At 37.6% G+C, this 19,636-nt stretch overlaps 1 protein-coding gene across 9 annotated transcripts in view; it reads right to left on the bottom strand.

Annotated features, from left to right (window-relative positions):
• Nucleotides 1-3,272: 3,272 nt before the first annotated feature.
• Nucleotides 3,273-19,636, bottom strand: part of PTPRK (protein tyrosine phosphatase receptor type K) — a 586,903-nt gene continuing 570,539 nt past the window's right edge. For all 9 annotated transcript variants that reach the window (XM_044249183.1, XM_044249202.1, XM_044249211.1 and 6 more), the window contains 9 exons: nt 19,267-19,421; nt 16,600-16,735; nt 16,226-16,375; nt 15,192-15,365; nt 11,381-11,512; nt 11,115-11,240; nt 8,433-8,596; nt 7,534-7,669; nt 3,273-4,751 (listed from right to left, as the gene is read on the bottom strand). In XM_044249183.1, the coding sequence (XP_044105118.1) occupies nt 4,698-4,751; nt 7,534-7,669; nt 8,433-8,596; nt 11,115-11,240; nt 11,381-11,512; nt 15,192-15,365; nt 16,226-16,375; nt 16,600-16,735; nt 19,267-19,421 (1,227 nt within the window). In that variant the 3' untranslated portion in view covers nt 3,273-4,697. The remainder of the gene's footprint in view (nt 4,752-7,533; nt 7,670-8,432; nt 8,597-11,114; nt 11,241-11,380; nt 11,513-15,191; nt 15,366-16,225; nt 16,376-16,599; nt 16,736-19,266; nt 19,422-19,636) is intronic.

Below are 19,636 nucleotides of genomic sequence, written 5' to 3'. Positions count from 1 at the left end.
ATGTGAGGCTCAAACTTACAACCTGGAGATCAAGAATTGCATGCTCCAGCCACTGAGCCAGCCATGTGCCACAGGATGTTGTTTTGGTAAAAATGGGAGATCTATTTTTGTAGAAATGAGAATTATTTCTATTAGAAAACACACAAGCTAAGAATGTCTGCTATAATAATACAAGAATGACCATTCTGAAATCCCTGTCCTGTTTTCCCCACTCATAGCGTCTATTGGCCCTGTTGGCATTTGAGTTTGCCTCTTCTATTTCTCAACAAATAACAAGTGGATGTCATACTGGTCTTATTTTTGTCTGCTCTTCCGTTTTGTTTTTTTTTGAGACCAGGCAAATAGTGGGAATGTATGGCCTTTCCTTGTCTGCACATCTAATATATATTTAAGAAAAGAACTCTTTGGGGTGCCTGGGTGGCTCAGTGGTTTAAGCCTCTGCCTTCAGCTCAGGTCATGATCTCAGGGTCCTGGGATCGAGCCCCACATCGGGCTCTCTGCTCAGCAGGGAGCCTGCTTCCCCCTCTCTCTCTGCCTGCCTTCTGCCTACTTGTGATCTCTCTCTATCAAATAAATAGATAAAAAAAACTTTAAAAAAAAGAAAACTCTTTGGTGACTCAATTTAAATATTCTTATTCTTCATATTCTGTTTCTACTTAGATTGCATTTAAGTACTAAAACATTAAAAAAAAGTGTTTTTTGGCTTCCATGCTATGTATCTCCTAAGGGCATCAAGACTAAAGCTTATAAGACTAATAAGACTGTAAGACTAATAAGACAATTACACATCAGAATCAGCACACAATATTCTGTGTTAGATTTCAGGTATTGTGGCTTTTCTACAATTGCCTAGTGCCTCATGAGAGATGGTATCTGTCACAAAATCTCTCTCCCCGAGCAGACTTTGACATTAAAAAAGGGACTTTCTGATCCCCAGTAGCAACTTCATGTTTGCTTCAATGGTTTAGAAACCCCTTCTACTGGTTCCTTAACAGGATTTGATAACAACAGTATCTCTCTGGTGTTTGTTTTCTTTCAGGTTAGCATTTCAATTCACTTTAGAAGAAGCTGAAGTTCAGAAGTGTTATAGATCTACCATCATTGATTTTTGGACAATTTATATTCCAGAAGCCACTTACAGCTTACTTAAAGTAGATCCCAAGACAGAGCTTTTCCTTTTAGTTTCAGAGAGATAATATTCTAATACTCTGCAGACCACTTGAATAGACCAGAGTTATGAACAAATTCAGATAATATTGCTCCCATTCTGAGATTCCCATTCCCTAAGCTGTGGGAAAACTTTATGAAATAACATGTAAGTAGAAATTATTATAGGAGGCACAGCTGGCCATCTTCTGTCTTCACATAGGGAAGTATTGAGTAGAAAAGCATGTTGTAGGGGGATGTTTACTAAAACACTGAAATGTGTCTAGGTGGGCTGTGGAGTTTCTACCTGTGGAAATATTTTGTTAAGTATTCTACATATTGCACTGGGGTAGGGGGCAGAATATTGACTTTTAGGTATTTTGTTAAGAAAAAGGACTGCTTGCTGAAGTGCACAGAAATAAAATTAAAAATGTAAATTGTCACTCTCCTATGTAAGTTAGGCAAATCTCAAAGGCATTCTTCCAAAGCTAAAAGATTATCTCATATTTCTAGTTGAGCTACAGTGACTTCTCTCCTGCATCCTAATATTTCTTGTTGTCTACTATATTTTTTAGATGTCAGGAGCCTCTTCCCACATTTTCTAGCAACAGAGTGGATTTGAGAGGGAGCAGCTGTTGAAATCTGCCTTCCAAGCTTATTACACGAGTACCTGGAACCCAGGAGAATCTCAATAAGGGGAGGATTGAACGAGCACACCGGCACATCACTTTAGGGATAAGTATGTTTCTTCTCCCTCTTTGTCCAGGCAAAAAGATCTTTCTTTCTCTCAAAATGAGATCATTTAGTTGTGATAAGCAACAGAGTCACATGAAAACCTTTCTCCAAAGACCAAATATTAGAAAAAGTCTACACAGCTCAAACCAGAGGCCTCACAGTTATTTTCAAGAGGATTTTGTTAAAACTTATAAATTCCCAAGTGTTTCTGTGTCTCTTCCAGCATCTCCTTAGTGATAATATCTAAGAAGAGAATGTATAAAATTTAACTTCATAACTGCCATTTAAGGAATAACTGATCAGGAGATAAGAGGCTTTTCACTGTGAAAAGCATGACAACTTTTAAAAGTTGTACCAAGACATCGCCTACCCAGAGGGACAAGGCTGAGTGGGACATGGCCATCAAGCACAAGACTGCTCAGGGAGTGCCACAGGGTACTAAGTAGGACTTTCTGAATAGGAGTTTTGAGGAAAACAGATTTATATCTCCCACATTGTCTCCTGACAGAATGGCTTCTGTGGTGCCCCCAAGGAAGCAAACACAGAATTGTTTCTTGTCAGAGAAAAAGAGGACTCTTTTTGTTCTTCGCTTAAATTTTGGAGGCCACATGTACCCTAGAGCTTTGCAAACAGTATTTACGGTGATTTCGGTGAAGTGTGGACACAATCAGGTGAGAGAGGAAATGAAATCCGGGTCACGCAGCAAAGCAGAATCCTCTGTAGGATTAATATCCTGAAAGTTATTGGGTAAAGAAGTCTGGGAGGAGTTTGTGGATTTTTTGTTAAATGCATCCATGTTTAAATATAAATTAGTCTTTCCAGGAAAAGATAAAGTTTCTTTGTCTAAATTCTTACTAATGAAAGTCACAAATGTTCTAATAATGTACACAGCAAATAGAAGTTTGAAGATACCCATAATGAGACTTTATGAGAAAATCAATTAATGAGGAACAATAAGAATGAAGTGCCAAATTTTCTTTGTCATGCCATTGGGGAAGTGGTGTGTTTAGTGAAAGAGAATGAACTGCTAAATCAGACTCAGATATGAATCTGTTGACAAATCATTTACTTTCTCATTAGCTTCAATTGCAACATCCATAAAACAGGAATGTTACTTATTTTTCGTTTGCTAGAAGAAGTATGAAAATGTATATTACATTAAAAGATAGCGATATACACATATAGCAATCAAAAAAATTACGTCAATCCTCTGGCCTCTTCCCCCTCCATTCATCTGGACTCGTTGATATTCAATTAAAAAAAAAAGATACTAGTGCTTGGAGATTCATTTTACTTTTCATAGAATTTGGGGGGTATACTACTCTCAAGGAGAAGAGGTTATTTATTTGGGAATGAAGGCATGAAAATTAAGAGAAAATAGGGGCAAACAATTGTAATTATAAAAACTTTATTTCACGCTGCCTTTAGTTAAATCTTTATAAGCACCATGTCACGTACTGGCAATCTAGGAGGCGAGGACTGGAATGCCTTAGTCAGTAACAAACTGCAAGCTGATGATGTGCAGTTACAGCTACAGGGAGCATCTGAACAAGACCACATTTAGAAAGATTCCCTTGCCAGTCCCGTGACAATGCACAAACAGGAATCTGGCATCGATTTGTTCACACTTCCCATGGCCAGAACCCAGAGCTTGTGCATGTAAACATCCAAAGAAACACTCTATCATCTTGACAGTTTACAGTTTGCTGAAACTTGACTCTGAAAGCGTGAATGTTGCCATCTCGTTTTCTTGACCAGTGCTTGCTTATAGGCTGACAAAATCAATTCCTTTAAAATTTAAATGACGCTTAAAGGTGTGTTCAGCATTGCGTAAGTCATCAGCAAGGCCTTTGAATGTGTGCAGTTCTCAAGTATGATCACCAAACCATGATTTACCTAATGAAATTGTGAAAAATTACACAACGTTCGGATTTGGTCCTATATTAAAAGACCCAATTGCCAAGGTGTTTTACATTAATTTAATTTACGAGCATGTACACAAGAGAATCACTATAAAGAACACTGCTTCCTCATTTATGAATAAAAAGTTTATCCTCTACTTACACTAAAACATACAAAAAATAATCTACAAAAATCGTTTACAATTGATTTTAGTGAAAGAAAAAGCTTTCTTCAGAAAAAAAATGATCGTGTGGTGGTAGTATTTTAGCCATCAAAAAGGAATGTAAGTAACCAATAAATATAATGTGCTTTCTCCATATAGACATATTTACACTTGAGTCTTTGGCTTATGTTTTTTTTTTTCCTAAAAAGAACTTTAAATGATCCAGCCATCATTGCACATCAAAAGAAAATAAGCCAGTTTATATATATTTATATATTTATATAGAGATCTGCTACACTGGAAACATATAAAAAATGAACTTTACTATGAATTTGCACAGCTTTTCATACTTCTGCTTAAAGGTTTAACATCTTTTATCTAAAAAAAGGGAGAAAAATGCCACATAGAAAGTATTAATTCATGCAACATGTGGTGTTGCCAGGCGAGAACCAGGCGAGAAAAAGCTGCGTATTCACTGTACAAACACTGATAAGCTCTCATTGGAATCTGTTCTTATTAAATATAATTCATGTGGCACGAAATGTTGATGCTTTCATACAGTAATAGAAACTAATTGAGTCCTTTTTATTAAGATACACAACTTCATAAGAAAAATACTTTCACTTCTCGAATGTAAAAGCCTCCCACCCCCCACATTAAAATCTTTCTGCACAACTGTAACAGGTACAATGGCTGCTGGCTCAACAGACGAACAGGCTTCTGGGTGGATGCACTCTGAGGTCTCACCCAACTAAGAAGATTCCAGGTACTCCAAAGCGACATCATAGCAGAAACGGTACTGCTCCTGGAAGAGGCGAAAACGTAGGAGTTGAGAAAAGTTAAGAGAAAAGAGACTAACGCGAACCATCGCCACCAAATGAACACCCAGCCACCGCTTAAAATTATTCAAGAATTACCTATTAGTTTTCCTATATAAAGAAGCTTAATTTCTGGGCATCCATGTTTTATGTTTGAGTCTAATGTTTCTGTTTAAGGAAAAGGAACTCGATGGAAAAAGATATATTATCTTTGCCTCATATTTTCTGTTAGTTTTTTGAAAATCTCCAGTATCTTTTTTTATCTAGTTATGATAGTAAAACCTGATCACTACAGAAAAATTGCCCAGCATAGGAAAATAAGAGCCATTAGAAAGAGTTCCATAATTCTATTACTAGAAACAATTATTGGTAAAATACTGCCTGAGTTTTGCTCTAGTCCTTTTTAAGGCATGGTTGAAATAGTAATTATTTTAGACCAAATATAATTACTCTCACAGATTTGAGAATATAAGCTTATATTTTATTTTCCTTTAACACTGTTATTTATCATTTTCTTATGTTATTTAACATTTCTTTTCACACTATATAGAGGTCTAACATACAGATTTGACTATTAGGTTGTTTTTACTTTTTCTTTAATAGAAATAAATGCTATAGTGAACATGTGCAAATGTTCTTCTCTAAACTTCAGATAATTTTTCTTAGCAGGAGGGAAAAAAAGTCATTTTAAGCTGCCATTCACAATTTCAAGTTCTTAATTTTTGATACACCTTTTCATTTGTCAGAGTATTTAAGTAAATTAAAAAAATGGTTAGTGGTTCTTAAGATTTTTTGAGCTTATTTGTATCTGAAAATTTATTTCTGCTGTCTTTATATATTTAAGACAACTTGGTTGACAAGTTCAGTTAAAACTTCCTTTCCTCTAAGTCTATCTATGCACTTCTCCATTATTAGGAATTTAGAGAAAATCAGACTGTATTACAAGTTATGACTTATAAAACGTCATTAAAAACTTCTCAACTCAGTCCAAGTGGGTAAAATTCAGGCTGGAATAAAGAACAGTCTAAAATGCATATTATTTCTAAAGAGAACTTCCAGGTGTCTCCAGCAATAAGCCAGGGTAATAAAAAACCTCCCCAAGAGATCTTTATCAATCCTACCTTTAATTATCAAGTAGGTGTGATTTAAATTAGCCTACCACTGTGGCAAGTACATCTGAAGAGCCAAAAAGTGCTTGAAAACAGTTATGTCTCTTTAATCTGTCATTAGCAATTTTGTTTACACTCTAAATTTTCTTAACAAACTTGTCAGTTCAATTCAACAGCACACTAAACTCATCATTAACACTGATTAAACACAAATCAGAGGGTAGGAGTTCAGTCAGGATTAATGGGACATGAATGTAAACGTACAGAAACTTTTTGGAAGGTTCTAGAATGGCTGAATTAGACCAGAGATCCTCCCCCCAAGTTATTGTAGGAAATCAGAGTTAAATTTGGAGGTAACACTTGAATTCTGATGGAGAAGTGAGCCCACTGAAGAATTTAAGAAGACACGATCTTAGACATGGAGGCAGAGTTTACGTTAAGAAACCTTCAGACAGCAAAGAATCAAAAGACATAACCACTACATTCTGTAGGAAGACTTGAGAGTTCTACATCAAAAATCCTTCAGATCCACCCCCCTTTCTCTATCTTCACTGCCAGAACTCCAGTCAAAACCGACATCACCTTGTCCAGACAACAGCAATAAAACCTAAGGGATGAGCTGGAGAAGGGACTATTTGAGGGGGTTTGTGGAAGGGGAAACGCCTGTTACCACTTGTAAAAGTGAAACGGTATAAATGTAACTCTTCAGATTTTGTCTCAGGAAGCAATGCACTTTTTGTGTGAACAATCCATGAGCAGGAAGTGGTAAGAATACTTTAAAGGTTTATTGAATTGCTCATTCTAGTTATCTGATCATCTTGATAATGTAGGGCAAGCAACAATTTTGCCTTGGTTTTTCTGGTTTACTTTTGTGTGAACATTAACTACACAGCTGCTCCTGACCTTATCCCACCATGTACATATGTGTAACCCACAGACATCTCTCTTTAGAATTAAAATGTGCTCGAGGAGTTTAACTTTTCTTTCTTACTGTTCACACAGCTCCACCCAGATGAGCTCCCACATACCCATTCCTATCAGCTCTTATTCTGCGAGCTGTGGTCTGATTTTATGAGCCCTGGCAAATTCAGGTGGCACCATCTGAACCACTCACTCTAATTTGTAAAAGCTGAAAACTGTCAATGATGACAGTTTAAAATTTATGATTTGACCAGAAGTGAAGAATTATAGGAAATGACTAAAATAAATTTCATTTGCCAGTTAAGGACAGACATTAGGTGCCTAAGTGCTGATATAACTTAGGAATATATCCATTGGATGACTGCTTTACCAGTTAACCTAGATGCTTTAAGAAATTAAAAATAGACAAGAATAAAGACTAGAGAGTAAAATTTATTCTTATTACAGATCTATTTAGTGAAGCTTTATTACAGCAGATATTTATGGTCTATCACAGGAAAAGATCCACAATTCTATACATTTCCCAAATCAAGTGAAAACAGTTTTCATCACGAACATTTGTGATATGTGATTAGGATTCTGTGGGTAGAGAGAGATACTCAGCAGTTCATCAGTTAGGCAGGAAAGTCCCCACAAAGACTCACACATCTTATTCTTTTGGGTGTATGAAGTCAACCCAGTGAATAGGTTAGAGTTGTCTAAAGTCTCTGCTCCCTTCGTGCCTGAGACTCTGACTCACCGGGGCTTCCACCATGTTGGGCTTGCTGTTCCTCAGGGTCTTGACTGCATGGAACACGTCCACCACATTTTGCCGCTTCACCATTTCAACAACAATGCCTATAGCACAGAACATACCGCTTCGCCCACCGCCATTTCTGGAAGCAAAGAAAGCCAGGGCACTTTTTTTTTTAGAGAATTTTTAAAAAGTTTTTATTTACTTATTTAGCCAGAGAAAGAGAGAGAGAGAGAGAAAACGAGCGAGCACAAGCAGGCAAAGTAGCAGGCAGAAGCAGAGAGAGAAGCAGGCTCCCCACTGAGCAAGGATCCCGAAGCGGGACTTGATGCCAGGACCCTGGGATCATGACCTGAGCTGAAAGCAGTAGCTTAACTGACCGAGCTCCCCAGGTGTCCCAGCCAGGGCATTTTAAATGGCAGCTTTTGGTCAGCAGAGGTCACACAATCTTATAAATTAAGGAAATGAAAACATGATCTTTATTTTTTTTTCCATTTTGTATTAATTTTGCTTCATTTGTGTGCATGTATGTGTAGAGGGCAGAGTGCAAGGACACATGAGGATGATGTCAGCTCTGTAGCTTATGCTTAGGAACATTCTGGAGCCACCAGCTGCTGCAACTTTGATCCCCTGAAATTTTGGTATATTTGTACACTGTGTACATTAGGAAAGTGGTTCTGAGTAGTGTTTGAAAGAGTTTAAATCATGTGACAACTATATAATAATCAATTTTGAAAAACTATGACAATGAAAATTGGTAGTTAATTATAGAATCACGAGACAGCAAGATTATTTAAAATGCTACCGATGGAGATCCGTAAGATCTTTAATGTGGAAAACATGAAGTCTAGTGAGGAAATGAGCACCAAAGCCCCAGCACGGCCAAGCTGAGGCGCCATACTCACAGGCAGTGGATGATGGTTCGGCCCTCCCCTTCCTCGCACTCCTCCTGCCATTTTTCCACCTGCAGTATCAGTTTCAAAAAGGACCGTTTGGAGCCTGGCACTTCTCGGTGAGAGGCCCAACCTAGATACTGAAACTGCTGTACCATCAGATAACCTTCTTGTGGCTGTAGAGGGAAAAGCATTTTTCTGTAAATAAATTGGGACTAGAATTTTTACTAAAAAGTAAAGGTGCATAAAAATTCATACTATGACATAAATGCCATTTATACCAGATTGAGTCTAGATGGTAAGTGCAACATAGGTACATGCTAGTACAGAAACATTCTACGTTACAGAACCAAGAAACATGAGAATTACCTTTATATAAGCTTCTCCCTTGCACCCCATATCCAATAATCAATCGCACTTCTTAAATAACTTTCAAATCCTTTCTACTCTTTATCACTGCTGACATCATTGCATTGGCCCAATCACCAGTTATGATAATTGCTTCCTAGTTGATCTCCTTGAATAAACTTTGATCTCCTTCCAAATCTTTCTTACTGCAGCATCATGATTATTTTGAAATGCAAATATGATCTTCCCCTGATTTAATGGCTTCCAAATGATCTTACATAAAATCCAAATTGCTTCAGTGGCTTAAAAATTCCTACATGATATGGCTCCACTTCCTTCTCATTTATCAAGTCATTTCTTGCCTGGGAACTTTGCACAAACACTCCATTTGGCCTCGAAGATCTCCTTCTTGTTTGTGCCTCTTAATCTCAAATACAGTGACCAATTTGTCTTGGGTTTGCCTGGGGCTCTTCTGGTTTTTGAACTGAAATTTGTGTGTCCAGGGAAACCTCTCTGTTCTGTGAATACCAAGATAGTTGGTTCTCCCACCGCCCAAAAGCTCCTATGGTTCTCAAATTTTGCCTGAAAGATCACTACCCCAATGAAATCTTCGCTAGTCACTCAGCTATGTCAGATAACCCAAACATTCTGGATTTTGTCTTTTGTCTAAAATTTCTCATATTTGTAAATAAATGATTATAGAATGAGTTGTTCAGTGCTTGTCTTCCTTGATAAAATATAAATTCTTTAAGGATGAGGAAATCTCTCTGTCTTTCTCCCCTAAACTCTATATTGCTAGAACCTAGCAAAATACTGTGTCCAAAGAATAGTACTCTTTGAGCGAATGAAGCAAAACATTAAACCCCATATGAAAATGTAAGAAGGAATCTGCAATACATGAGTAAACTGTATCATAAGGCATCAGATCTGAATTTCCATATGGCAAGGGCTCACACGTCACAAGGACCTACTAGTACAATACCCCAACTTCTCATTGGTGCATATTAAATTATCTCATGAACTACAAGATATTAAGTAAGGTTGGAAATAGAAAAAAAAATCAAGCACTATTAAGAATCAGAACACCAAACATAGAGGAAGATAAATAAACAAATACGCTGACAAAAAACCAGATTTCAGTTTCCATCCTTAGAATATTCTTCATACAAACAGCTCAATAAAAAGACAAGTCTTACTTTCTTAGTTTAGCAGCTATGGTTTCTCAGCTAAAATATTACTAGAACCATAATGGAACAGATGTGCAGACATAATGAGATTCCATTTAAATTAACATCTAAGATATGCATGAATATTATGGCATGATTTGAAGTTATCTTTTTTTTCCATTGAAATGAGTGACAGAATTGGCGATGACTACATCCTCTGCTTATAGTTATACATATAGACTTATTAACCAGAAACACAGATAGCTATTTTGATATGAAAACACTGAAACATGACAATCTGAATTACACACTTAAAATAATACACATACGTAAAGCTGCTGAGCTAAAAACAGAGTAATTCTCTTTAAAAAGAGAGTAATCTCATGGAAGTTACAAACGATATCTTTTCAAATTCGGCTTGCTATTTGGTTACACAATCTAAACAGTTTTTATTAGCTTTTTTTTTTTTTTTTTTTTTTTTTGCTTTTTTGGAGACCCCAGACTTAATTTGTCATTTAGTGTAAAATATATGAAGACTCAAGGAAAGAAAGATTTCCGAGAAACACAGCTGCTGCTTTCCTCCTGGGAAAAGTGGTACCAGTGCTGGTTCTACAAATCTGGGCAGAGCCAGATACTTAAATGTGTAGGGAGATGAAATTATAGGTAGAAGGGGAATCAAGGACGGCTGTGATTTACCTTTTCTCCTCACGTGTGGGGTTCTCCCTTATATGCAATAGTGACATGGAACCTGTCTATCATGGCTGATTTGACATATCCCTTCCTCCTGAGGTAAAGCTTTTTATTCATCATCATCATTATTATATCTTTATTTTTCAATGATATGCCTTTTCTGGGCTGTTTATCAATACTAATATCACATGTAGTTGACCTTTACCAAAGTCTACATATACGCAGAGACCAGGCACAGTCCATCGAACTCAGTTGAGTCAGTGCATCTGAATTTAGTAACTGACCAGGATACCCAGCTTCCTGCATTTCTGTTTTCCTATTTTTAGAATGTATTTTTCTTCTAATACTAAGATATAAGATGATTACTAGCTTTGGAACTGATTATGCAACACCTTAGTTCTATTCTTCCTGTTTTCTGATTGGAATTGTGCCCCAGCATGGTTATGATCAGTTGCTCTTGATCAGCTCAGGTAAAATATCAATGACTTACTCTTGTTAGATTGCATATCCTAAAAATCCGGTTTATGACATCACAATCCATTGAACAAGACATACATTCCACTTGGATAGGGCCATATCTTAACATCCCTTCCTCTGGCCAGTACTGAGGGCAGCCCTAGATGATGAATGTTTGGGAGGGAAAAAAAAAAAAGCATTATTTTTCTCTATTGAGGGTAGTATGAGGTAAACTTTAACTTTTATTACTACTTAATTAAGTTGTCTATGAGTACACAAAAGCAACTCATAGCCATTGACCTGGGATAAGTCGACTTCATTCAACATCACGATGGAGGTACAGCCATAATCATACACTAATCTCCAGAAGTCTTTCACAGTGTTCGGCAGAGGGTATTGTGTGACGATGAAAGCAGCTGGCTGCCTGTAACTCTGTGAAGAAACAAGGGAAATGGGAAAACATGAGAACTTAAACCGAATGATCAGTCATACAAGCCAGTTCAAAACATTTCCGTGTAGGGCCAGGTGAGGTGAAGCAGCTCCACGTGGAGAGGGAGGCAGATGCTACGTAAGCCACGGAATAACAGATGTGGGCTGCTGGAATGTATTAGAGCTAGTAATGTGTCGATCCGATGGCAGGACTTCAAAGTCTCAGCAGTAGTTCAAGTCAGGACTTTAAGTTTTATTTTGTTGAGAAAAGTAAACACAGGACAAAAATAAAAGAAGAAACTCAAGAACTTCTCAAGGTGAAGATCCTCCATGAGGTACCCATGGGCTCTTTCAGATTTTCAAAGCTAATCAGAGAGGCTAAAGGCACAAAATTCCCCAGTGTATGTGTACACCCATCTGTACGTATCTATCTATCCACCCATCAAAATCTATCAACATATATATATATTATATATATATCTATCTATGTATTTTTATATATTTCATACATTGTATATTTTATATGTATTATATATTTATATATTTCATATATATTGTGTGTGTGTTTGTGGTGTGTATATATATATTTATATAAATATATATTATATATATAAATAAATAAAACTGCTGGATTCTCTTCCATTTCAAATAAGAAAAACCACAAATGCCTCAAACTTGTGTGTTTTTATATTATATGGATATTATCAGCACATTCTGCTCATCTTGTAGGCCCATCCCAGTTTCCTGGACATTTCTAATGTATATTAATGGTCAGAATGACAGTTTCAATCACTTAAGATTTTTCTTATAATGAGGGCTTTTTTTTTTTTTTGATTTTTATTTGACAGACAGAGATCACAAGTAGGCAGAGAGGCAGGCAGAGAGAGAGGGAGGAGGAAGCAGGCTCCCCGCTGAGCAGAGAGCCCGATGCGGGGCTTAATCCCAGGACACTGGGATCATGACCCGAGCCAAAGGCAGAGGCTTTAACCCACTGAGCCACCCAGGCGCCCCACTTATGATTTTTCTTAAACTAAAATGCACTTCTTGGTGAAGTGTATTCCCTCCACCAATAAGGGAATGGCTCGTTTTTTACCAAGTGCTCCCTGACTGGGACATGACACATTATCTCTTCCCAGAAGGAGAGGGTATACTCCTCTGACCTTGGCAATCTGTCATTCTGCAGATGAATGATCTGTATTTCTATGTATTAAACAGTTTATAAAAAAACAACAACAAAAAGTAGACAGCTGTCTGAGATGGATTTCCTTCATGTGGATAAAAACTGTCAGTGATCCCCTAACTCATTTTTACCACATAACTCCTTAAATCTTTCAAGTGTCCTAAATGTTAGCGTAGAACCGGATTCCCGAACGTTGAGCTTATCGCCGTTTGGGAAATACCGCTAACCAGGGCATGTAACTCCATGGAAGACCGTGGGATAAATCCGAGCGCTGAGAGTTCAAATGGCTGCTTCAGAGTGACCTCAGGCCTCCCTGCATCTGAGGGGAGTGTCTCCTAAGAAAGGTATGAAGGCTCATCAAAAAGGGTCAGAAGAAATAAGTCAAATTTCCTTCTAATCACATGTCTGTTCCATGGGAAGGTGAGCTCTTTACTCAGGTTTTGAGTCACAAGGACGGGAGATGGATAAGATGATGTGAGAGGACAGAGCTGCTTTGCTAGATCCTTCCTCTGTAAGGACAGGAGCACACCTGAGGCTTTGAAATCACAGAATCCTTAGCCTTACTTCCTAACTCTTCACAATCATGGTACCAGGGTGTATAACACTGAGGATGTTGCTAGAGGATGAGGGGAGCGGGGAGTGCTGACCAGTGAACCTTGTTCTTATAAGACAAACCAAACCTAACTTTTCTGAGGCCCCCAACTATACTATTGAATCTAGTGGATGGTCTCAATTATGAAATATATCTATGTTAAATCATAAGGAATTAAGCAGAGGGTAGAAAGAGGCAGAGAACAAGTTTCAGTCTTCATATTGACTAGAAAATAACCTGGAAATGAAGAAAAATTTGACAGCCATCGATGCCAAAGACCAAAAAATGCCTCAGACATACACCTCATCAATCTCTTCCCTAATGGTATTTTCTCCTTCCCTTTTCCACACAGTCTTTTAAAATTCCAAATCTAGACTCAGAAACAAAAAGGTCTTGTGTGTTTTCTCTGTATTTAGTATATTTGTCTTTCCAGACAATTAAAATGGGAAGAAAAGATACAGTGAGGATCCAGTGTGATTTCAGTGGATATGATTAATAGGCAAGAAAGGGAACTTTTCACTTGAACTTGTCTTTAGACTATTCTGCTCTGCAGTATAAAAGGAGCAAAGTAACTGACTAAAAGACTGGTATCAGAAGTAGAAAGTAGGGTTTCTAAGTCTTTAGCATCAGAAGCTAATTTTGGAAAACGCAATAGGAGCAATATTGCAGAAAGCTTCATTACTAGTCACACAGGAATGGACCCTGACTTCTAATTTCTTCTGGCTATGGTTCCACAGATGAAAAGGCAAAACCTAGAAAAGTTTATAAATGAAGATGATGAGCTGTTTAAAAGGATTCTGAACCAGGAGAGCCTTTTGCTTCTTTCCAAGGTAACCCAGCAAGGTAGCCAAGGACTGACTTAAAACTCTCTCCTCTCTCTCCGAGTTGTTCTGTCCAAGGGAAGCTAACCTCCTAAGGAATTACTCTACCTCTTATACTCTGTGATGGCTGGAGTGGGGCAAGACAGCTCTTTCATTAATGATGGATGTATTAACAGGTATCTTTAATGCTTTCTCCTAGCTGTTTATAAAGGATCTCTCTTAATTACTGGCTGATAAAAACAAGTTAGCCATAAATTACTGAAACTTTAAATGTCAGAGATAAAGATTTCCCAAATTAACCCAACTTCTACAAGATAAGGCATTATGTGGTTTTAAAAAATTCATTCCTCGGGACGCCTGGGTGGCTCAGTTGGTTGGACGACTGCCTTCGGCCCAGGTCATGATCCCGGAGTCCCGGGATCTAGTTCCACATCGGGCTCCCAGCTCCATGGGGAGTCTGCTTCTCCCTCTGACCTTCTCCTCACTCATGCTCTCTCTCACTGTCTCTCTCTCAAATAAATAAATAAATAATCTTAAAAAAAAAAAATTTGGGCGCCTGGGTGGCTCAGTGGGTTAAGCCGCTGCCTTCGGCTCAGGTCATGATCTCAGGGTCCTGGGATTGAGTCCCACATCGGGCTCTCTGCTCAGCAGGGAGCCTGCTTCCTCCTCTCTCTCTCTGCCTGCCTCTCTGCCTACTTGTAATCTCTCTCTGTCAAATAAATAAATAAAATCTTTAAAAAAAATTAAAAAAAATTCATTGCTCACTTAACATTCAAAATGCACAAGCAAGATTTTCTTTTCTGAAAATAATTGAGATGAAAAATATGACCTGTAGGTATTTCCTATACAGAATATCATAATTGACAATCAAGCTCCAAATTTACAATGGGGCCTAAAATTTATAGTTCCTAAGAATCCCTATAGGGAAAATTCAAAATCATTCTCCAAGAAAAACTTGTATTTCAATGAAAATTTCCAATTTTCCTTTCTAGGCCCTTTTAATTTTCTTGAAAAGAAAACAAGCCAGTGTTCATCACATTACGTAGCTTTTCACGACACTTTATACTAACAAAGACGGCGGTCTCTTACGTCCATAAGAGCAGCGTTGATGTAGTTACTACTCTCCCCATCAATTGTAATTAAAAAAGGCAGACATCTGTCAGGTGGCAGCATGTCCATAAAACGATTCTTGTCATGATTCCTTGGCAGGCACGCAATACTGCAGTCTTCGGCTTGTAGTCGAGGGGTGACTGAATTTAAAGTCTAAAAAGAAAAGGGAACGTAGGTTAAAAGCAAGTGACCCATTTAATAGCATAAGGCAGATCCATCTAGGATCTGGGAGGCCAAGTACAAAGTGAAGGATCTGTACAGGGCAATGGTATTTGCCATGATGACAGGCTGATAGACTTTGTAGTTAAAGCTAATGAAGCCTGAGAAGTGACAAAGAAACAATACACACATTGTTCACTGAGTTTCCTAAAAGGAAAAGGGAAGCTGAAAACCATTGCTACCTGCAAAATGCAGTGTCTAACCAAAGAAAACAGAGGTATAGTGGCCCATAAGGATGACCCAACATCAAAGCTGGAAACTATCATTTGTAGTAATGTTTTGCCATGTCGTATTTGAAGACAGGCTGAAACATGCTAGAAAGAGCACTGCACAAAGGATCAAAGTATGAGGTGTCCAGAGCTACGCTTGACTTCATATTCACACATCTTCAGGGATGTCTTAAGGGCCGTGGAAACATTTGGGGTTATATAGGGACAATGTTTAGTACAAACTTCAGCTATTATTATTAATAGGCTTGATTTCACATTGGAGTGACACAGGTTAAAATCCATACGACTGGATATAAATACACATAAATCACTAAGTTTGACTTTTATGATACCTTTGTCCATACCCCTCCCTGAGTCTGAACTCATTTCAGATACCGCAGATACGAGCTCATTACTGCAAAAGTAACTCCATAATATGTAAAATGAAAGAGACAGGTATTATACTTAAAATAGGGTCAAACATTATCAATTTGACTTGAAAGACCTTCCTTAGAAAAATTAATAATGCCCAGAACACACTGTAATAAGTTCCTCATAAAAGAAACTCTAGAAATAAGTAAATACCTGGAATTCATCTTTGAGATGTGAAGAGTTAGTCTGAGAGTCTATTCTAATCATATCAAAATATGCAGCTTTAAATTCACAGACAGGTATGGCAGTTTCTCCACATAAACAGGCTTCTAGAATGGCATCATGAATAAAAATGTACTGTTCCTAAGAAAGAAAAAAAAAACTATTTTAATAAAAATCCTCTGTCATCAAAGATAGAGAATACAGAGAATTTTCTCTATATAGAAACATTAATAATGATATCAATATTTTCCTATATGACTTATGAGGTGATACTGATTCTATGTGAAAAACATTTACTGTTTTTGATAAATGTTGGAAACCAACAACAACAAAAAAGAGGTCATTAGAGATAACAAGCAACATGCCTCTGTCTGGACCATATTGATACGACGAGATCTTAAGGCTTTGACACAGTTGTAGATGTCGACAACACCCTCTCTTTCAGCCATGTCCAGCATGATGTCGATCACAATGTAACAGCCAGTTCGTCCAGCACCAGCACTGAAACAAATTAAACAAATCTGAAGAAGTGCAAGACTTACGTTCTTGCAGTCTTATTAAATAAAGATCCTTTTCAACTGTCAGGTGGAATCAAATTGATTTAACAAACTGCAAGGTGTGATTTTTATGTGTTATATAAACACTTATTTCATGTACAAATAACTTCAGGTAGAGTGTTTTGGTGCAAAATGAAGATGGGAGCAGGAGTCTGAAATTGAAAACGATAGACTCTGTATTATCAAATTGTGTTTTAAAAATAATGTACGTATGTTGTTCAAGTTCCATAGCTCTTATAAAGTCTTCATTCTCTGGCAATCCAGGGCACGTGATTTCAAGCTCATAGAAGTGACGAAGGGGTGCTTTTGGGCTTTAAAATTTCACCTCAGAAATACTCTTACTCATATACTTTTGTGTCCTCTGGCAAAATGCAAGAATGCTGGCTTACTGTTTCAGTCTGACAGACTCTTGTACATACCAAGGCAAAAAAAAAAAAAAAAAATTATTCCAAAACATTTACTGGGAAATCTGAGGAGTCAAATTCAGAGGAAGTGTTAATTATGAGGGTGGGGAGGGAAATGGTTATCGGAGGAGACCAACAGGAGAAAGAATATTTGAATGGTGATCTGAAGGAAAAATGAAAATGAACAGTTAGGTATAGAATATAATTCTTAACAGGTCACAAAGGACAGTCACTATCTTATTGTATTTAATTCAGTCATTGAATCTTAATATACTACTGATTATTTTATCTTTTGGAAATGTTTCTTCAATTTTTAAAAAAGATTTGATTATTTATTTTAGAGAGAGAGTGTGATGGGGAGGGGCAGAGGGAGAGAAAGAATCTCACAGACTCCCTGGTGAGCAGGGAGCGCAACATGGGGCTCGATCTCAGGACCCTGAGATCACGACCTGAGCTGAAATCAAGAGTCAGATGCTTAACCAGCTGAGCCACCAGGCATAAAACTTGGTGGTGCAAACAAGATATAATTGGGATTTGGTGAGGGTGGGGGGGATTTCACTTGGTAGTCAGCTTCCTCTTTTTTAAATTTTTTTTTTTTTTAAAGATTTTATTTATTTATTTGAGAGAGAGAGACAGTGAGAGAGAGCATGAGCAAGGAGAAGGTCAGAGAGCGAAGCAGACTCCCCATGGCGCTGGGAGCCTGATGTGGGACTCGATCCCGGGACTCTAGGATCACGCCCTGAGCCGAAGGCAGTCGTCCAACCAACTGAGCTTCCTCTTTTTTGTATATTCATGGATACCTGAGTATAAGTGAAGAGTGACACTTCTGTTCAAGAGTATCTGAGAATCTTGGAGCAGGCAATTCATAGGGGAGTAAACCTCTATGATAAGTCAAGACACTCCTGAATTGAAGCCCTATTTATCTCATTTTCTAATGCATAGAGGGGCTATTAACATTATACTTTGTTGTCCAGATTTGGCCACTTCTCTCAAATACAATGTTCTTTAAGAAATTTAATTAAAAGATATTGTGGGTATCTCTCTTCTCTCTCTCTCTCTCTCTCTCTCTCTCTTTTTTTTTTTTTTCCTTTGCCTAACATCTTCTCAATCACTGTTCCCAGGGTTTGAGATGGGAAGGTAATTGAAAAGTACATCAGATTTCCTGAAGAGGACTGAATTGAAGATTTTTTTTTCAGGGTATATAGTATCTGACCCTTATGGGATCCCTTATTTTTATGTCATTCTCTGGGCTATTTTCCCTCTTCCATACATGGTCATTTAAATTCTGAATAGGTAGGATTTTCAGGGAAAAAAAAAACCGCTTAAGTACAACCTATTATATAGCTTGGAGGGGACAGTATTTGAGAATGGTGTGCAGCATTTAGGAAAAGCTTTTCAGATTCAGTACATATTTTTCTGTTCACATCTCCAAATGAGGCCATGTAATCTGCTTTTAGTGTCTCTGAATGCTTGTTTTAAGAGAAGTTTCTAATCAGAAGGAAGCCTAGATATAATGTTCACATTTTTCTGGCATATATTTGCTGGCTCTCACTGATGTAGTTTTCAAGGTTCTCTGATGGATGGCTTTTTTTTTTTTTTTTTAAAATTCTTAAATAGCTGTTTTATAGCACAAATTCTTGCAATTTAAGCCATTTAGTAACTCTGTATGTCTCAAATTTAGTTTTAAAAGCCGGGCTTCTACTGGGAATTTACTAGATTGGCAAAAAATCTGTATTTTAACCTCCCATTCCATACAATATGGGATTTGCAAAAGTGATTAAAAAAAAAAAACAAAACACAAAAAACCCAGACACAGATGTTGCCACTAAAAGACAGAGATTCCACACTCCCATTTGTGAACAACACTACACATATTAGGATGAATGTATTTATTTTTTAAGTTTCTATTTTATATCCTCTTTTGAGCTAACTTTTCTTTTTTTTAACCTTACCTGTAATATCAAAAACCAGAACCTTGTAAGCATGCACTAGTTCTATGCTTGAAGGCCTTGTCTTCCCACTTTAAAGAAGCTGGCCGTATACAGTCCAGAGTGTCTGGTCCAGTACTCACCTGCAGTGCACAACGATGGGGCCAGCACTGGGAGGGTTGGAGAACTTCACTCGCCGGATGAAGGAAAGGAGCCCTGTGGCATGGTAAGGTACTCCGTGGTCAGGCCAGCCAGTGAAATGGAACTGTTTCACTTCGCGGATCTCATTGTAGCCCCTCTGTGCAAACATGTAAACAAGCATGTTCAAAAGTGCCCAAAGAAAGCCATTCAACACCAACCACAAGCACTAGACCTGGCTGCCAACGGAAAAAAACAAAACAAACAAACAAACAAACCAAAACAAAAAAAACAAAGAATCTATCAAAGATCAGGATTTTTCTGAAAGAGGATGCTGGCCTGACATGGCTGGGGAGCTTACCTTATTGTCAGACA

Source organism: Neovison vison, chromosome 1 (genome assembly GCF_020171115.1).
Source record: "Neovison vison isolate M4711 chromosome 1, ASM_NN_V1, whole genome shotgun sequence".
NCBI lineage: Eukaryota > Metazoa > Chordata > Mammalia > Carnivora > Mustelidae > Neogale > Neogale vison.
Note: the sequence above shows the minus strand (reverse complement) of the source record. Positions and strands in the feature narration are given on the sequence as shown.